We start from the raw sequence: 20000 nt of genomic DNA, 5'->3' as shown, positions 1-20000 counted from the left end.
GTTTTGTATCACTTTTTTATATGTGCAGATTAGTTTTATCGTATTTTTCTTTTATTTTTTGTAGATTTTTCCTTTTAATTTACAGGCATGGGTGTTTTAGTTATTATTGTTATCATTATCATTAATACTGTTTTCGTAGAATTATGGATTACTTATATTTAAAGAATACATGATTCTTTTGTGATAATATAATAATGATAATATCGTTTGTATATCGTTTGTTCAGTAATATATGCAAACATTAGAGATCTTCTATTTCAAAATGTATATTCATTTTGACATATAGATATTGGTGATTAAAATAAGGTCAGACAAAAAAAAGGTCTATAGAGATTTTACCCTCTTTTTTAATAAATGGAGAGTTTTTTATCTAGTTTATAGCGCTGTGTATCACTTTAGAATTCAGTTTGTCACTCTAACTACAAATTCAACTCGGAAAATATTTTTAAAAAATGAAAAGATTCAGATTCGTTTATCATAACTAAAAATTGCCGTGTTTATTTATTTTTCTTTCTGTCAGGTAATTAATGCGTACATTCCATAGACCCCGATTATATAAAAGAGAAAGTCAGTTCTCACAATTTTGAAATATTCGTCTCTCTAATAATAATAAAAAATAAAAAATAAAAAATACTTCACTTCACATCAAGTAGTTCTCACCCCCCCCCCAAAAAAAAAAAATAATAATAATAATAATAATAATAAACAAAATTCCCCCCAATAAACAAACATCCCCCCCCAAAAAAAAAAAAAAAATCCAAACATATCGGGCGAGGTGAAACCAAAATCCTAATATCCTATCCACCATTTCCAACAGGATTACCTTCCTGGGGAATCGCCTGGTGGATTAACGATATGCTGATCCCTGAGATTTACGTGGAAAGGGGACAGACCTACTACTTCACGGTCTCCGGAGGCAACGATAAACTCAACAGCCCGAGGTAAGGGTTAAGGGGTCATTTTCCTCTCTGTTCGGATCCAGGGGTAGGGTTCTTTGGTAACTCGAGTGGGTGTGAGGATCTGTGTTGGATTTTATGTTGGAGCAGATGGATTTTATGTTGGTACAGTTGGGTTTTATGTTGGAATAGCTGGATTTTATGTTGGTACAGTTGGAGTTTATGTTGGTACAGCTGGATTTTATGTTGGAACAGCTGGATTTTTGTTGGAACAGCTGGATTTTATGTTGGAACTGCTGGATTTTTGTTGGAACAGCTGGATTTTATGGGTTGAGTAATGGTGGTGGTAACTTATGCTAGATTTATCTCTTTTTTTGTGACATTGTATTTCGTTTGTATTAGTTTATGTCTGTCTCTTAGATATCATATATACACACACACAAAATACACAAACAAACAAACAAACACACCTGCCAACAAGCACAAATACAGTCAAAACTACATCATTCTTTAAAGAAAAAACAACAATAATGATAAAATAAAAACATAATAAACAGTAAAGTTCATCCACCAAACAAACATATTCCTTCCCGAACACCCTCACCACTCACACACTCGCCCTCTTTCTAACGCCGAAAACTTCTAACTTCCAACTTCTAACGCCAGGTACCACCCTCTCTACATCACGAGCAGCCCCGAGGGAGGCTTCGGCCAGAAGACGGTCGAGGAACAGAAGCAGGAGAGAGTCTTCGCCGGCATCTCATACTCCAAGATGGGAATGCCTGATGCTACTGCAGGTAGGACGGAAGATGGCGTGAAGGTGCCGGAGAGTTTTGTCGTAGTTTTGAAGGATGGATGTTATATGTTGAGGGATTGGGATGGTATTAGGAAGTTCAAGATGATGTGTCTTTCCATCTCTTTCTCTCTCTCTCTCTTTGTCTCTCTATTTCTCTCTCTATCTCTTTCTCTCTTTCTTTCTTTTTCTTTATGCCTTCCTCTCTATCTTTCCGTTTCCTCTCTCTCTCTCTCTCTCTCTCTCTCTCTCTCTCTCTCTCTCTCTCTCTCTCTCTCTCTCTCTCTCTCTCTTTCTCTCTCTCATTCTCTTTCTCTCTCGCTCGTTCCTTCCCCATCCCCCTCCCCTTCCACCTCCCTCTCCCCCTCCCCCTCCCCAACCCCATCCCTTCTCACCCTCCCCCTCCCCCATCCCTACCCCTCTCCCCCTCCTATCCCCAACCCCATCCCCTTCCCACTCTCCCTCCCTTCTCCCCATCCCTCCTCCCACTCCCTCCCCCTCCCCTTCTCCCACCACCCCCTATCTACTCTAACCACCCCCTCTTCCTCCTCCTCTCCCCTTCTCCCCAGCTGGCGGTCTGTGCGAGTGGCGCCACGAAGGCATCGACGCTTGGGAGGACAGCATCACCTTCGAGGAATACAAGGAGACCCTGTACAAAGACTGCGACGGCGATCCTCCCGGTTCCCTCGTGTGGACGGTGGCAGAAGATACCCCTGATTTGGTGTATTACCAGGTGTGTGGCTTTTGAATGGGTGTTGCCGGGTGTGAGGGGAAGGACAGGGGCGTTGGAGGGATGGTAGGGTATGGGGAATGTTTCAGGGTGGGTAGGGAAGTACGGTAGGGATGGAGGAATGTCAGACTAGGGAGGCTGTTTCAGGGTATTTAGGGATTGTAGGGAGAGACAGTGTGGGTTAGATAAGGGTGAGGGTCTGTAGAGATACTTTAGTGTACGTACAGTAGTACAGTGTATGTAAATTGAAGTGTCAGGGTATGCATAGAAATTTCAGTGTTTGTAAGGAAATACAGTGTAGGGAGAGGAATATATGCAGAGAAATTTAATTGTATGTAGAAAAGATCAGTGTATGTAGAGGTACACAGTGTATGTATAGAAATTTCATTGATTATAGAAATGTACAGAGTTGGTAGAGAAATGTCAGTGTATGTAAATAAATCAAACAAATAGACAAGCATGATAAGGCATGATAAATTAACTGACCATCAACCCATACTATAACTCCATTTATATACCACCTATAACTCTACTACCATTACTTCCCACATGACATACCATACAATTTATCACTACTCTCATTTCAGTGCTACACGCACCGCAACCTCGGCTGGAAAATACACGTCGTGGACAGTGGCTACAACCTCCGCCAAGAAGGCATCAGCAGCGGTTCAACTTTGGCTCCTACACACACTTACCAAGTCACTCTTGCTGTGCTTCTTCTGCCTGCCTTAATGCTCCCACTTAGATGAAACTGTGGACTTCAGTAGTACCCTCTAATATCGTGCCCCATCCACTCCACTACTAATACCAACCAACCAGTTTAGCAGTGTTTTACAGATCTTATTTTTTGTTTCTTGTGTGTTTTTTGTTTTGTATTTATCTGTATCTATTGTTTTCTTTTCGATTTTTTTCCTTTTTGACTCTTCGTTTTCCTCTCTTTTTTTTCTTTTTTTTTACTTTATCTTCTTCCAGTCCTTTATCTTCTACTTTGTCTTTCGTTTTCTCCCTCTTCTGTACCTATTAAACGTATTTCATTTTAATTCTTATTTCCTTGGATTTCCCTAAACCATGACTTCAAAACAGAAATAGGGAAGACTATTATATTCTTTTGCCTAACTCTATCCTTCGTAACACACAACCAGTAAGGACTTTTACCTTGTAATTTATAAGACTACATGAATGGATACAGTCCAGGCTTACCTTAAGGACAGTCCTATGGCTAAAACTGTCCTGAGATTCATGATATTCTGAATCTGTTCTCACTCCTTTTTTTCGCTATTCGTGTTGTAAATATAAAATAAATTTTGTTTTTCATTTTCTTTTTTTTATATATATATACATACATATACCAAGTGTAGACTTATAATAGCTGAATTTATTGGGAACAGTGCAGTACTTATGTGACATGCTCTAGTTTGTACATTATTCATGACCATTGTTTTGTATGTGCTTTTGAACCCAAAAGCTACACGTGTTTGGTGTCTGTCACGTTTTACTATATGTAGTAATATGGCTGAAAAACACTCTTGAGAAGAGTTCTGTAGATCGAGGTACGGTTTTTAAGAAATTATTGTTGTTGTTGGTATAATATTAGTGGTATTATCATAACTGTATTTATTATGATTATGATTATTATGATTATTAAAGGTATTGATATTGGATATTTATTGATTTTTTTTTTCTTTTTCTTTTTTGTGATTTAGTATATCGTTTATGGATACAGTATTGTCTAGCAATAAACATTGGTTTAAACCTGCATAAGAATAAATATTTATTACATATTTTTATAAATTTCTTGGTAAGTGTGTTAGGTTCGTGTACAATTTACATGAATTTTCTTTTAATGTTATGGTGGAATAAAAAAAAATGATATCTTGTACATACAGTGATTACTGTTTAATTAGGACATTCAGGCACATTTGTATCATATATGTACACATGAAGCACATGAAAACTTATCATCATTGATATGATCTTCGGACAGCTTGCTTGCAGTTGAGGTGACTCTAAGCAGTGCACCAAAATCATTTTCAAAATTCCTTACTACTCCTGCCTTGCCCGTTTGCAATCCAGATGTCCCAAGGTTCATTTGAATGCCCCTCTATACATCTTACTCTTAAGCCATTTTTTTTATATAGGATATATATATATACAGTGTTGACTATCCACAGAATATCTTCCTTTTTTAAGTTGCTGGGAAAGTTAAATGTTGGAATGACCTGACCTGCCTGTGTGAACCATGTGTCACTTCTTTGTAATCATCGGTCTCATTTCATGTCTTTGAAGGGAAGGTCAAGGCGACAGAAGGTATTGGTTCTACTCCTTGTATTGTTTAAGGCTTGTGTTATGCTATGTACTTGAGGATTCTTCCCACCCCTTAAAAGGTTACGGTGTTATTGAGGTTCTTTCGCGTCAGTGTTGCCCGATATCGGAGTGCGGTATTTTTTTTTTTTTTTTTTTTTGTAGCTTTTTTTTTCCTCCCTCCCTCCCTCCCTGACAGGAACAACAACTACAAATGATTGTATTTGTACTGGACAGAATGAGCACTATTAGCTTTAATTAACGTTTTTTTTTTTTTTTTCTTTTCTTTTTTTTTTCTTTTTTTGTCCAAATTCATGTAGTTTGAAAACAAAAGAGATAGCTTGTCTGACTACGGTACTAAATTCAACCTGAATAGGGGCAGATATTTTTTATATATGAATATTCATTGTACATTTCATACATTCAACGCATATAGCATATAGTCCATTTAGATTATAAAATAATGTCAAATGAATGATATTTTTGTAGAGTAGAGCCAGTAACTATGTGGCCCCCTTGCATGGTGTTCTATTTATGTTCATCATAATAGCTGCTAAGGTTTATTTGGAATGTTTGTTGTGAACTTAACAATTTTATATTGCTGTGATTATATATATATACATATATATACATACATATATATATTTCCTGTAATGTTGAAAATGTAATTGACTCCTTTCACCCTTTCTCCATGGTTTTTTCAAAGAAAACCTTTCTTGTACTAAGCAGAGGCTTGGCGCTTCTGCTAAAAGAACAACATAATCAATATGGATTCCATTAGGGTATTAGGGAATCGTACTTCTGTGGGGGTGGCATGCGACAGTATGGTAACTGTAGGTCATTCTTAACTCTTAAGAAGTGCTTCATCCGTGTAATATATTCAATAAATTTAATCTGTCATTCCGAAAAGGGTTGTAATTTCCCTGGAGGTGTAGAGTCTGTTCCCATACTCTTACTGACTTGCTGACCGTGCTGTTTACTTACTGACCTTACTGTTTCGTGCCAACTTCACCCGCCTGCCGCTTCAAGGGCGTAGGCGAACCACTCGGTCCAGCACCTGTTCGGGTGACGTGGACCAGGTGGCTGTGGGGTCTTCATGAACCAGGTGGGCTCTGGGCGCCTCGAGACTCACGGGATTTTATCTTTTTTACTTTTTTACTTTAGCTTCGGTGTCTCTTCTTCGTCTCTGTCACTATCTCTCTCTCTTTCTCTTTCTCTCTCTCTCTCTTTGTCTGTATATTTCTTCCTTCCTCTTTCTCTCTTCCTCTTTCTCTTTCTCTTTCTCTTTATATTTATATTCCCCCCCCCCTCTCTCTCTCTCTCTCTCTCTCTCTCTCTCTCTCTCTCTCTCTCTCTCTCTCTCTCTCTCTCTCTCTCTCTCTCTCTCTCTGCTCGATGTAGGTGCTCCAAATGTCCACGTTTCAAGCTATGGATATGTTGCTCTTGGTTCTTTTGGCTCAGGTACTAAGAATAACAAATGAATGGCTTGGTTTGAACGGACCTCTTGACTCTTGTCTCCCAAAACCTTTCTCTTGTTCTTTTGGCGTTCAAGGGGCGAGTGGTCCTCCTCGTATTCATTTTCTTGTTCTTCAAAATGTCCTTCAAAGTGGTCCTCAAAGTGGGCAAAGTGGTCCTCAAAGTCCAGATGGTTCAGGAGATCTGTATGTTGTGTAGGAAATTACTGTGTATTTGTAACGTCTTGGAGAAAAAAAAATCCAGGAGTTGTAGACTTAGGTTTTTCTTAGGACCTCATCTAGGGGGGGAGGTTGTAAAATTCATGGGGGAGGGAGGGGTTGGGGTTGTGGGGGGGATAAGCTGGGTCTTACTGAAATGGGAAACAGACTCAGACTTTTGGAACAAGATGCCAACTCAGGGACATTTTTTCGGATGACAAAATGAAACAAGACGATAAACTATAAAATAAAAGAAAAAAAACAGACAACTAAATTGACCCTTTAGGATGAAAGATCATCTTGATTTTTACCATTTAGTGTGTGAATACTTTTTCCTTGCGAATATCATTAGCATCATCATCTCGGCAAAAAGAAATGTCCTTGATGAGGCTCCTATGTTTTCTCTACTCTTCTTCATTGTTGCTTAACCATCTGTAGATGCTGTGTGATGAAGTATCTGAGGTTTAAAAAAAAAAAAAAACGTTTTGTAGTCTGGAATAAAATGTTACCAAAATTCTACCCTTACATTCTCAGAGTCTCACAAATGTTCATGTTGAAACCCCCCATTCTGTGTACAATAGATGCTTCTAGGAATCTTTATTCGTGTGGATGTGTACTGACTATCCATAGCTTCAATATTGCATTGCTCACATCCTTTCCAACATCATCATCACATCCATAGAATAACTGAAAGCTCTTAAGATGTATTTGTATAAGTAGGCATTGGAACACATAAAAAAACAAAGAATAGAGAAGGGAAAAAATTCGATGAAGAAATATCAATTTGTGTATTTGTGATTGTGTTTCTTTTTTTTCTCTCTCTTTTTTTAATTCTGAGATGAAGTAAAAAGAATTAGACGTTTCTTTGGAGAGCACATTTGTGGTTTTGCTAAGCTTAGTATGACGTTTCATTTCACTGCTGTCCTTTTTCACTGCAAGGCCATGTATTTTGGAAGGTGGAAGCATTTTGCCATTTCCATAGAAATAGCTCCATGAATTCACGTTTTTTGTCATCTTATCCAATCTATAGAATCAAAGGGGAATTCTATAAGTGTAAGCTGCTTAATGCCTAGATATAAGGGCTATGTTCTCCCCTCCCCTCGGGCCTCAGCAAGACTTTTTTGTTTATTTACCTCTTTTTTTTCGAACGGTAAGGATACTGTGAGACGAAGACTGTATTTCCCAGAGTATCCTGTGACTTCGATGTCTGTGAGGCCTGAGAGGAATGAGGATTAGGCTTGTGGTGCTGTGAGTGAGGGTGGTTCCAAACTTTTCCTTTTTCTCTGAAAGAATGAGATTTAAGAAGAAAAAAGAAATATGAGAGTAGTTCATACGTCTTCTCTTGTAGGGTAGGGAGTTATGCTCCGCTAGGTCTTAAAGCAAAGTTCTGAGGTGTCCCTAAATGTTTCCTCCAGTGATTTGCATAGATTTCAATTTTTTTTATTGTCTTGAGTTATTAGTCTGTGAGATGTCCAGTCTAATGTGTATGTGCACATGATATAAATTCTAATTTTGAGAGAGAGAATAAAAAAAATTAGTATGTTTTAAGAAAATCTGAATTAACAGACGGACAAGATTTTTGAAATATGTATTTCATTTTTCTTTGGATTGAATCTCTCTCAGATGGTCATTCTAAATCAACAAGATATCTTTGATCAATCTTAGAATTTACGAATACTTAAACAAGTGTTAAGAATAGACTAGAAGTGTCCAAAGATACAGAAAGATTATGATTGAATTCTACTTATTATCATAGGAATCTTATCAAAGTAATTATATAAAAAGAGAAATTATTCCTGCTGAGGAATTATAATATCACAATAACTTCAGTATTTTGAAAGCATTATAAAAAAGCACGACAAATCATACTTAGTAATATCATATGCCTTTTTATTTAGATTTTATTTTATGAATCATGGATGAGCAAGTCAGGTTATCTTAATGATATACAATCATGTTTATATGCTCATAGTTACATATGATTTTATAGATTGACATACACATATCTTTGAAATGATTGTAAAGATGAAAATTTTAAAAAGATATATATGTCTAAAAAACGTATCTTGCTCAGATGTAGGAATAAATGCTAATACATATGCGTGTATAAAACATGCTTGTGTATCCTCACACAGATACATGAAAGAGAACATACACATGCAAAATCACAAACACACGCACACACACACACACACACACACACACACACATGCGAGCTCACACTTCTATATTCTTAAAGATGCTCAGCATATTCATTTACATATTTATTTTTCACTTTAATAGTCACAATCAGTCACACAGACATCTTTTTGAAGAAACTTTCACATAGCCAAAGGTACAAACAAAACACACACACATACACACACACACACACATACACACACACACACACACACACACACACACACACACACACACACACACACGCACGCGCACACACACACACACACACACACACACACACACACACACACACACACACACACACACACACACACACACACACACACACACGCACGCACGCACGCACACACACACACCTACACATAGCCAATAGTATAAACAAACACACACGCACACAAACACACACACACAAACACAGGTGGAACCACCCTCTCCTTATTTGTGTAGTTTTTGTTTTCAAAACAAAGTCTTGCCTGTAAAAGTAGAAAAAGTTCTATAGAAAGTTTCTTACATATTGTTCCTATTAAACCCTATTAAAAAAAACATGTGTTGATATTCGATAACATCATGATATGGATTTCTTTTAGGCATTATATTGCAAGGAAATAAAAGCAACTAAATTATCAACAAGAACATTTACAAAAAAAAAATATAAAGGATTTACAAATGGTGAAATTTTGCAAATATATGGTTTCAACTCGATTTTTTTCTTTTATTTTCAAAATGTGGAATGTATTTTGTTTTTGTGTGACATTCATGAAGGTGTAAATATAATACAGTATGAATAATTGATTAAGATGATATAATGATGGAGGTGATTTCCATTATGCTCTTTTAATCATTGGAATGATTAAAAATTGATAGAAAAATATATATATGAAATAAATAAATACAAATCCATTTAAAATGCTGAGGAAAAAATGTTGTCATTGATAGAAGAAAGAAAGAAATTTGGAAAGATTAGACAGATATCCAATATAAGTTAAATATTTACATTGAAATAATGATACAACTGATTATGGAAGATATGTATATATGAATATATGAATATGTATTTATACTGCGTACACACACACATACACACACTCACACACACACATACACACACACACACACACACACACACACACACACACACACACACACACACACACACACACACACACACACACACACACACACACTCACACATACACACACACTCACACATACACACACACAGATGTACACATATCCTTTTTTATATACTACACATCTATAAGAAAAATAACAAAAACAACAAAGATAACATCATTATAACAACAACAAACTTAATGATAAGAAAAGAGATAGTAATGTTAATGACACCGAGAAATACAGTGATAAAGATGATAATAGTAATAGTAATGATAATGATAACAATGATGAAGGCAAACAATAACAATGATAACAATAATGATGATGATAATAATAATGATAATAGCAATAACAAAATGATAATAACAATAACAATAATAACAATGATTATGATAACGTCAGTAATAATGAGAACAATAATAACACCAATAATGGTAATGATAATAAGAATAACAACAATAATGATAACAATAATGACAATAATAATGATAACAATAATGGTGAATAATGATAACAATAATGGTTATGATAGGAGAAATAAAGATAATTTTGATAATGATAGTGATGATGATTATGATGATAATGATAACGATGACTGCTACTATCCTTATTCATTATTATTATTATTATCATTATTATTATTATTATCATTATTATTATTATTACTATCAATATCCTTATCATTATGATCAATATCATTATCATTATCATCATCATCATTTTATCATTAACAATACTATCATTATTATTATAACTCTCATAATGATAACAGCAACAACGATAATGATATCATTATCATTATCATTATCATCTTTATCATTGATAATATGGTTATGATTATTATCGTTATCAGAATGATAACAGCGACAATAATAATGATAATGATAAAAAATAATAATGATAATAACACCCAAAGTGTTAACAATGATAGTAGCAGCCAAAGTATTAACAATGATAATAGCAGCCAAAGTATTAAAAATGATAATGATGATTACTATCATTACTATTACTACTATTATCACAAATACAAAGACAATGACAATATTGAAAATAAAAATGGAAATAACAAGAAAGTAAACAGAAAGCACAGACTTCTGTCGATTGTTTTAATGGTAAGAAACCTTTTTATTCTACCCTTAATATTATCCATAATCTACCATCACCTACTGTTAATCTACCCAAAACTCCACAATATCCAACTCTCATCATTTTTATATACTGTAATAGTCTTCCCATTTACCAACACTTCACCGCAAATTTATGCGTAAACTACCACAACCTCTACATAACCGCTAAATTCTTATTAATTGATACCTGGGCCATAAACAACCCACACATTAATTATTATACAATTAGTCAGTAACTTTTGCATATTAGTATCCTGGTGACACACCCAGGGCCGGCTTAAGGAGGTGAAGGGTCCGACTGAGTACAATTTTGGTGGGTTTAGGTTCTCAGCTAACGTGCACCAAGGTCTGTAGAATCAAAGAAATGTAAAGAAATGAATGTGAGTTAATAGATTAAACTCAAGCGGTGGCCCCATTAGGCTCGAGGCCAAATTGGGAGCAATTGCACGATTGGCTTAAGGCCGGCGCTGGACACATCAATTCACTAAGCAAATATCACATAGATAAACACGCATAAATACATAAATTTACCCTCTCCTATATTTTTCCCGTTTTCTTTTTCATGATAAACAATCAAAGAAAACGAAAATCAAGTCAACTTACAGGGTATTTACGGATAAACTCTACAAGTAGTTTATGGTGAAGATGTTTTAATATGAATATATTACAGAGATCGAATTCAAGGGTCGTTTTATTTACTCATACAAGGTACTTATATATAAACAAATGGGTACATAATTGCACAACTTTATACTAACGCGTCCTTTCAAATGATCAGAAGATATGACTAATCTTGTTATATACTGTTCAGACCAACAGGATCTAGACAGGACAAGAGAGTGAATGCAAACACCGTAGAATAATTTTTAAAAGGTTTGATTAAGAATTAAACATCATAAACAATGTTTAACATTAAATTGAGAGTAATATACATAAAAGAACATCAAATGAGAAAATTAGATAAATAACTGAGTCTCCTAGAGAGTTAAAGTGGGTACACTACAAACACTGGTCCATCCCTGAGCCACCTCTGATCATCCACTAAGCCCAGCCTTCTGGTTACATTACAATTAACTCACTCAGGCATAGAACATCTAGTTTTTTTTTTGTTTTTTTTTTAACCGCATGATGATAATAGCTATCAAAAGGTAAAAAGATATATATGTATATCTTTTTTGTTTGCTGGGTAGTTCTTTAAATTCATAATTGATTGGAAATATGATTGTACCTATTGAAAGATTGATAGAATTACACACATTAACTATGGAGTTTTCTAAATATCACTATCCGTTTGTGTTGATGATTTTTTTTTTCATAAATAATTAATTTTTTTTGTCTGTTTATCGTTTTTTGGTAGTTCTTCCTTTTGATTTTCTAACGTATTACAAAAATCTTTTTCAATTACTCATGTTGATCTAAACAACTGTAATAGTGATACATCCAATGTATGAAATAAAATAATCTGTAAGATATGTTTCCCTATCCTATTTTTCATTGTATCTGTATCCTCTTTTACATTTTCTTGTAAATCAGCAAGAATTAGTTGAAAAATTCTTAATACTGTTTACTTCATTTATGAATTTCATAATAGCAGAAATAAGATACAAAGATGACACCATTACAGAACTCAAAAAGTTACTATCTGTAAAATAATAAAAGAAAGACATGGTCAAAACAACCACACGGGACGGAGTAAGCTTTCCCACAACTACAAACACTCCCATATACATCCTAACTTACAGGACAACCATGGCGCAATATTCCCTCGAAACTAAACAAAACGGACTTTTCATTCTATTATTTTGTTTTTCTCTCTGTCTCTCTTTCTCTCTTTAGCAACGAGCGTGGACTAATGGCATAACACTTACACGACACACGGTTGTTTTCAAATATCTCCGACATTGTATATCTCTCTTGAAAACGAGTGATGTTTGTTTGTGGACAATTTTTTTGGTTGCGTTTTCCGTGTGCCATATATTACTACTATTTTACTGCTGCTACGGATAGATTCTCTTAAGTGTGAATCTGTTTCTGCCTTTGCAAGGTAAAGAGTGGGTGTGTTGAGGACAGCTAATGAGGTGGGAAAAAAATCTTATGCCACATAGCGGGTATTCAGTCGACTCTATCGTCATATCCGACCCACCAACAAGCCACAAACTCACTGTTTAATCTAATATACAATGTATGTTTCTTGATAGTGTCTCGCCAGTCCCGAGATCTTGTTTTTTTTCCCCTGTAGTAATCACTCACCTTTATGAACAAACATCAGTATCGTCGCTTCTCGCTTATCTCTCCAGTTCACAGTGAGAATAGTGTGTGCTTTGTTTTATCTCATAATGACCGGGTTGCAGAGCCCCAGTGGATTTTGGTATTTTCTTCCTATTTTTTCCGATAATGTTACATACTCCAGTATCGCTGTCGATTAGATAGGAACATAGATCCGGACGAGTGTATCTTTCGAGCCTTTGCCATTACTAAAGAAAAAAAAAAGTGTGCCAAACACATATAGTTCACGCACAGCTTCTGGAGACCTCTTGCACATGAAAGGTGGTGCATTCAACATCCGTCACTGAGTCATCCATAATTCAGCGAAGAAAAGCCAAAAGGGCTAACTTCGTCGTCTAGTTCGCTTGCTCTGTGATAGTTGCTTGTTCAAGAGCAGACTTATTCAATTTCATATTGTATAGATTAGTTTGTGATGGATATTCTTCAACGGATGGTGCAATATTTCGAATCCCAGTTCTTTTAAAATATTAACATATATAGTATCGTAAAATGTAAAGAGATGAAAGAAATGCCAAGAGCGCTGAAATAGTGTTTTGGGACCACGTACTTTAACTACAAGAGGCAAAAAAAAAGACCCAAAACAAAACAAAGGACCACGTTTTACCTTCATGAATACCATTACCATAATACGGGCGTCAGAAGCACGTTCTAGCCGGACGTACAATAGAAAGAAAGATTATCCGTCGTGGTACAGAGCTGTCACATTCCTCAAGGCATTCATTCCTCAGGGTCCAGTTTCTGACAGTCGGACACGATGGCTTGTTTGGACCTTGGGCAGGAGTAGTTCGAGGTCACAGGCGTCCGAGTTGAGGGATGCATCTTGTCGTCATTCAGTGTCTTTGTCATGTACACTCACTCACGCACGCACGTATACATGCACACACACACACACACACACACACACACACACACACACACACACACACACACACACACACACACACACACACACACACATATATAGATAAACAAACACGAGTGTGCGTGTGATGATGATACTGATTACCATATTATGATTATTCTTAATTACTGTATCATCATAATTATCAGTTATCTTTATCATTGGTGATGATACTAATGATAATGGTAATACTAACGATAATGGGTATTAGCGATCATGACATTAGTGTTAATGGTAATAATGATAGAGATGAAAAACTAATGGTAATGTAATGGACAAAAATATTACTACTACATTAGTAATGGTAACGATAAAATGATACTGATGATGATGATGATTAGTATGAGGATCATTACAGTAATGATAAAACAACTAGAAGAGATGGTGAAAAACAGCACAGACAATAAGAGAAGACCATTGCTGAGTAGCTATACTTTACCAAAATAAGGGAGAACTGGCCTAAATAATAATAAACACACACGAAGTTCCATCCGTATTCCATTACAATCTATAATCACTCTAATATATACAAAAAAGACGCATTCATAACACTACAAAAAAACCCCGGCTGTAGCTCAATAAACCCAACAGAAAACAAAATAGGAAACCAGAACGAGATAGGCCCGCGGTCGCTGGGGAGCTGAAGAGACTAGCAGAAAGCCAAGAGAAGCTGGTAGACCAACGTCGCTGATTTTGTGGAATTAGTTGATGATTCTGTGGTAGTACGACATTATTGTAGCCAACCGTTTAACAGTAGAGCATGTGAGTATACTAATGAATAACCCTAAGATGTGAGAAATCAATGATTTTGGAGGTTAAAGGCGAAAAAAAAGGTTATGGTTCACCTTATGTCTTCTGACTCGATCGGAAGACCTTTTTCCCCCAAGACCTTTCTTCAATTTTTCCCTCCCTGTTGGCAGCCTTTGTAGTTATCGTCACATTAAATGGCTTTGTGTGCGAGATAAAAGAGGTAATATGCCATTTACTATGCAGTGACACACCTCAGGACCGTGTGTACAAAAGACAGCACTTTTAGTTCCGTCTGCTGTCCACAAGTGCGTATCAATAAACACCATTAAACAATTGATAATGATTCATAGAATTGAACACCATTCAATGTGGTTAATGGATTGTGCATGTAAATGACTCACATGAATAAGGCATGTCGAGGTAATCCCCTGTTAATAATGAGTAAAGAGTGAGTCACTGATTTTATCTATAGGGAGTGTAATTTTCTGAAAATCTCTTACGAATTTTCACATTAAAGAGAGATAAACGCTTGGATTTAATGGTTCTTGATTTAATTTGCTTATTTCTGTCATTCGCTATTACTGTCACAGGCGTATTTATGCTTTCACAACAGATATTCAGTGAAATTAAAGCAAAACTGATATTCTTAGGCCTAGTTGTGCCAAGGTTGTGAAGAAAACATAGGACTTATGGATTAATTTATTTAAAGTCTGGAATATAGATTTGCATAGATCTACCCACTGCTTGATCCTAGGCACTTGCCATCCTTATACAAAAGAGGTAATGAAGGTGGTTTGAGACATACCTTTTTTCCATTCTTTCTTTCTTTCTTTTCTTGGTTTGTATTCTTATCTTCTTTGTTTTTTTCTGTTCATTTACAATTGTAGGTTAGATTTGCAAATTTATATATACAAATATATAGAGCTGGGAAGTAGGGCTTGTACATTTAGAATAGGATTTTGTCATACTTTTATTAGCTCGTATTTTAGAAAGTGCCAATCCTTGCTTATGCACCATACATGGGCTCGTATATCATATTATAGCTCTAGAAATTTATAGAAAACACAACATCTTTACATGCCCAGTCAAGGTTGAACATCTTAAGATGTGGCCCGTCTCGGAAGGGTTCATGGGAAAAGAGTTGAGAACCCCATCTTTTAGTGGTTCATGTTCTAAAAATAGAAGAGAGAGATAAAAAAAATGCCACTAGATTGAACCAGCTGTACTTTGTAATGATGCTCAGAGTTTTGGCATTATATTATGCAATTATTATAGTATATGGACCATTGTATTTTTTGCCTTGGATCACCAAAGCAGAAGCAGATTATGTATATGAGGAAGGAAATTGATATCCAAAGAATGCGTATGCAGTATTAACCCAATGATGACAGTGTGTCACACCCATGTGACATGGCTAAATGCCTGATGACAGGGCAACACACCAGTGTGACGTTCCCAATGCAATATTGCATAGGCCCGGCATAGGGGGTTGCCACTTCTTGCCAGGCCCGGGATTGGGTTAAAAGCAATCAAAAGGAGATTGCTTTAGGTACAAACTTAGTCTTTGCTTACTGATTGATATTGCACAAATTATGAAATTGTGTATTTAGAAGAACATTATATTAGAAGTTTAGCTGAGAACAGAACCATTTTGTATTTTTTTAAGTTTTGGTTCACCTATGACCATCACTTCCTATTTATTTGGACTGACTTAGCAGTGTTCATTATAGGTTTTGTAGATGGGTAGATCAGATAGTTGAAGTCATTGTATGACAGTAAATTATAACAGGTAAGTAGATGTAAGACTCTGAGCAAATCATGAAAGAACATGTTGTGATCAACATGAAAATTATATATTAACCTGTAACAGGGCAGCATACCTTGATAAGAGATTGTGGCCTTACCTTACCTGCAAATAATATAGATACAAAGTATATTTTTATATCTTTTCTTTATGAACATTATTTTAGTTTGTTTGTTTTTTCTCTCACTTTGCATAGTTCTATTCTGTATTGTTATCTTTTGTTATGATAACATCTTAATTAAGGTTCAGGATTATGAAGAAGATATGGACTCTTGATGTATTTGATGTATGAGATTAGTTTGCAATCAGGACCAGGTGTAAGGTGTCTATATCTTAGGCTGTTAAGTACATGTGTCATCTGGTGCTGGTAGTGCATTGGTTATCAGATAACCCTTTTTATCAGCGAGATATTAGAGAAAAGCACAGCAGTCAGAAACTCCCGCTGATCAGGAACCGTGAGTTTGACAGGTCTATTTTTAAGCGTGTTACGTCTAAGTTCATGTTGTTTATTCAGCGTGTTTGTTTGTTGTTTTTTGTCATGAGACTTCTACTTGTTTATCTTATCTATTTATTTTTTCTACGAAGCCAGGACTTATAAGCATGTGTGGGTGTGTCTGTGTGTATGTATATTAGTATCTGTAATAAATGTATTACTGTGTGGATGCCTGTGTATATGTGTGGCTCATTGTGTGTATGTGTATGTGTCTGTCTGTCTGTTTGTGTTTGTGTTACATGCATGAGTAAAAGAGAGAGAAGGTACTTGAGCAAAGAGTGCTTGCAAGAATCACTCCCCTCCCAGCCAGCCAAGCCACAATTTCTAGATTCAAAATTTATGTCAGTAGTATAAATACCTATCTTAGAAACAATGATTCCAAACTCTATACTAAAAATTTTTGTTCTTGTCCTGAAGTAACTATGACCATGAAGGTTCCATTATTTTTAATTGTGGTTTTATATATATGTATGTATGTATGTGTATGTGTTTTTTTGTTTTTTTTTCTGCTTGCTTGAGTGTTGGTACAAGGGGTATTATTATTGTTGTGTTTGATATTGCTATTATCATCATTACTTTCATAATTATATATTCTTCACAACCATGGACATAATCATCATAAATTAGTAGCTGTTGTCACCATTATTATTGCTTTTAATTAAATTGGATTTAAAAGAAGCACCTAGCAACATGATCAGTGTTGTAACACCTGGGAGTTACACGAGCATCTTATATGATTGTGTAACTCCTTGTATTTAGTAGGTTTCTGTAGCAGATCCCATTAACGGGAGGAGAAAGGGGAAGGTACCTGGGCTAGGCTTTTAAGGAAGGCTACTTAGTAAGGAAGAAGAATCAGTCATTCCCAAACGCATTAGCTTTTTGCTGATGTAATTGTGGGTAGTTATTTATGTTCTTTATTATTGATATACAACATACACTCTCTTTATGGTGGTGCATCAATAGATGTGTTTTCGTTTTTAAAATATTCAGGTCAAATGATTTCTTTTATAAGCTTTGTATAGTATGTGAATGATATGAAGCTTTCAAGACATTACATGATAGAATAAGAATATTGTGCATAAGATATTGGAATACATACAGGACTAACTCAAGCACCTGTGATGGATTGGATGAGACTTTTCAGCTTTTTGTTTGTCCTAGAACTATTGACAGTATGATATGGTTTTACAGGCCTGACTTGGTTTTAATTGAAAGAGAAGTAAAATCGTTCAGAGAGAAAATGTGGGAGAAGTAATTCCGGAAGAAGATTATTGCTCTAAGTGCGTACGGTTATAGCTGTCATTACTCCCATGAAGAGAAGACATGAATGCATTTTATCCCCTCCAGCATGACACCAACAGAATGGAGGACAGTCAGGAGGAGCGAGTGCATGACGAAGAGGAGTGGCATGTGGAGGCCATGGCTGTCATCCAGGACGTAAAAGACTGTGTCTCCCAGATCAGCATCTCGTCCCTCCCTTCCTCCAACACCACCATCTTCTTCAACCTCACCACCAGAGAGAACAACTCGTACTGCATCGAACTGACGGCTTCTGGTTTCAGGTACGGAGGTGGGGTGTTTCTGTGCTGCTTTTCAAAGGGTCGTTCGGGAGGATTAGGCCACGACCCCTTTTTTCGCTCTCTTTATCTCTTTTTCTTTTTTTCTCTCTTTCTCTTTCATTTTCTCTTTTTTTTCTCTCTTTCTCTCTCTCTCTTTTTTCTCTTTCTTACTCCTCTCTTTCTCTTTCTTTTTCTTTCTCTCTCTATATCAATCTCTCTCTCCCTCTCTCTCTCTCTCTCCCTCTCTCTCTCTCCCTCCCTCTCCCTCTCCCTCTCCCTCCCCCTCCCTCCCTCACTCCCTCACCCTCTCCCTCCCGCCCTCACCCTCTCCCTCTCCCTCTCCCTCTCCCTCCCCCTCCCTCCCTTTCTCTCTCTCTCTCTCTCTCTTTTCTCTTTCTCTCTCCTCTCTCTTCTCTCTCTCTCTCTCTCTCTCTCTCTCTCTCTCTCTCTCTCTCTCTCTCTCTCTCTCTCCCTCTCTCTCTCTCTCTTCTCTCTCTCTCTCTCTCTCTCTCTCTCTCTCCTTCTCTCTCTTCTCTTTCTCTCTCTCTCTCTCTCTCTCTCTCTCCTCTCTCTCTCTCTCTCTCTCCTCTCTCTATCTCTCTCTCTCTCTCTCTCTCTCTCTCTCTCTCTCTCCTCTCTCTCTCTCTCTCTCTCTCTCTCTCTCTCTCTCTCTCTCTCTCTCTCTCTCTCTCTCTCTCTCTCTCTCTCCCCCCTCCCTCTCTCTCCCCTCCCTCTCTCTATCTATCTATCTATCTATCTACTTCTCTCTTTCTTTCTCTTTCTCTCTCTATTTTTCTTTCTTTCTATAAGTGTGTCAGTTTTTATTAGTATAGAGTATTTTCCTTGGTAATGTTGCCTTGTGTTTAGTTTTTCTGATATGTTTTTTGTTCCTCTTCTTCTTTCCATTCTTTCTTTTTTAATTTTCCTTCTTTTCCTCTGTTTTTCATTTATTTTTTTTATTTTTTTTTTGTAGTTCATTACATCCTTACAAGTCTTATCAATAAGGCAATAGCAATAATCTGAGAGCTGAGTTGCAAGCTTTTGTGTAGTGGTGAGGCTAATGGTACAGAGGAGAACCTTGGGTCTTGGTTTGCCACAGGGATCATGTTGCTCAGCTGGTTGTGCCAAGTTCATTGGGAAGGAAGGGCCGGAAATACACACGATTTTGTAAAGGAGACGGGTAGTTTGGCACTTCAGAGTAAGAGTGCACTTATTGATATTCTTTTTCCTTTTCTTCTTCTACTTTTTTTCCTCCTCCTCCCCCTCCTCCTCCTCCTCCTCCTCCTCCTCCTCCTCCTCCTCCTCCTCCTCCTCCTCCTCCTCCTCCTCCTCCCCCCCCTCCTATCTCTTCTTCCTCCTCCAACTCATCTTTTTTTTTTTCTTC

The 20000-nt window shown here is 36.5% G+C and overlaps 2 protein-coding genes and 1 long non-coding RNA gene across 7 annotated transcripts in view; 2 read left to right on the top strand and 1 right to left on the bottom strand.

The window, feature by feature from the left end:
• Nucleotides 1-9282, top strand: part of LOC122247251 (protein Skeletor, isoforms B/C) — a 236490-nt gene extending 227208 nt beyond the window's left edge. The window contains exons 13-16 of the mRNA XM_086543258.1: nucleotides 818-941; nucleotides 1563-1693; nucleotides 2259-2422; nucleotides 3007-9282. Coding sequence (XP_086399384.1) covers nucleotides 818-941; nucleotides 1563-1693; nucleotides 2259-2422; nucleotides 3007-3171 — 584 coding nt within the window. The 3' untranslated portion in view covers nucleotides 3172-9282. The remainder of the gene's footprint in view (nucleotides 1-817; nucleotides 942-1562; nucleotides 1694-2258; nucleotides 2423-3006) is intronic.
• LOC147470617 (uncharacterized) lies at nucleotides 7200-13295 on the bottom strand. Its single transcript, XR_015191524.1, has 2 exons — nucleotides 13074-13295; nucleotides 7200-11171 (listed from the first exon to the last, which is right to left on the bottom strand). It is a non-coding gene; the product is annotated as an uncharacterized LOC147470617 (long non-coding RNA).
• A 1312-nt stretch (nucleotides 13296-14607) lies between these two features.
• Nucleotides 14608-20000, top strand: part of LOC122247250 (GSK3-beta interaction protein-like) — a 6766-nt gene continuing 1373 nt past the window's right edge. The window contains exons 1-2 of one of the 5 annotated variants that reach the window (XM_043006351.2): nucleotides 14608-14683; nucleotides 18405-18619. In XM_043006351.2, the coding sequence (XP_042862285.1) occupies nucleotides 18420-18619 (200 nt within the window). In that variant the 5' untranslated portion in view covers nucleotides 14608-14683; nucleotides 18405-18419. Of the gene's footprint in view, nucleotides 14773-16873; nucleotides 17020-18404; nucleotides 18620-20000 lie in introns of those variants that run through there. The other 4 variants (XM_043006349.2, XM_043006350.2, XM_043006353.2 and 1 more) reach the window with 4 other exon arrangements.

This window comes from Penaeus japonicus, unplaced genomic scaffold (genome assembly GCF_977035675.1).
Source record: "Penaeus japonicus unplaced genomic scaffold, GWHDUDI00000001_assembly GWHDUDI00000013, whole genome shotgun sequence".
In the NCBI taxonomy this organism is placed as follows: domain Eukaryota; kingdom Metazoa; phylum Arthropoda; class Malacostraca; order Decapoda; family Penaeidae; genus Penaeus; species Penaeus japonicus.
Note: the sequence above shows the minus strand (reverse complement) of the source record. Positions and strands in the feature narration are given on the sequence as shown.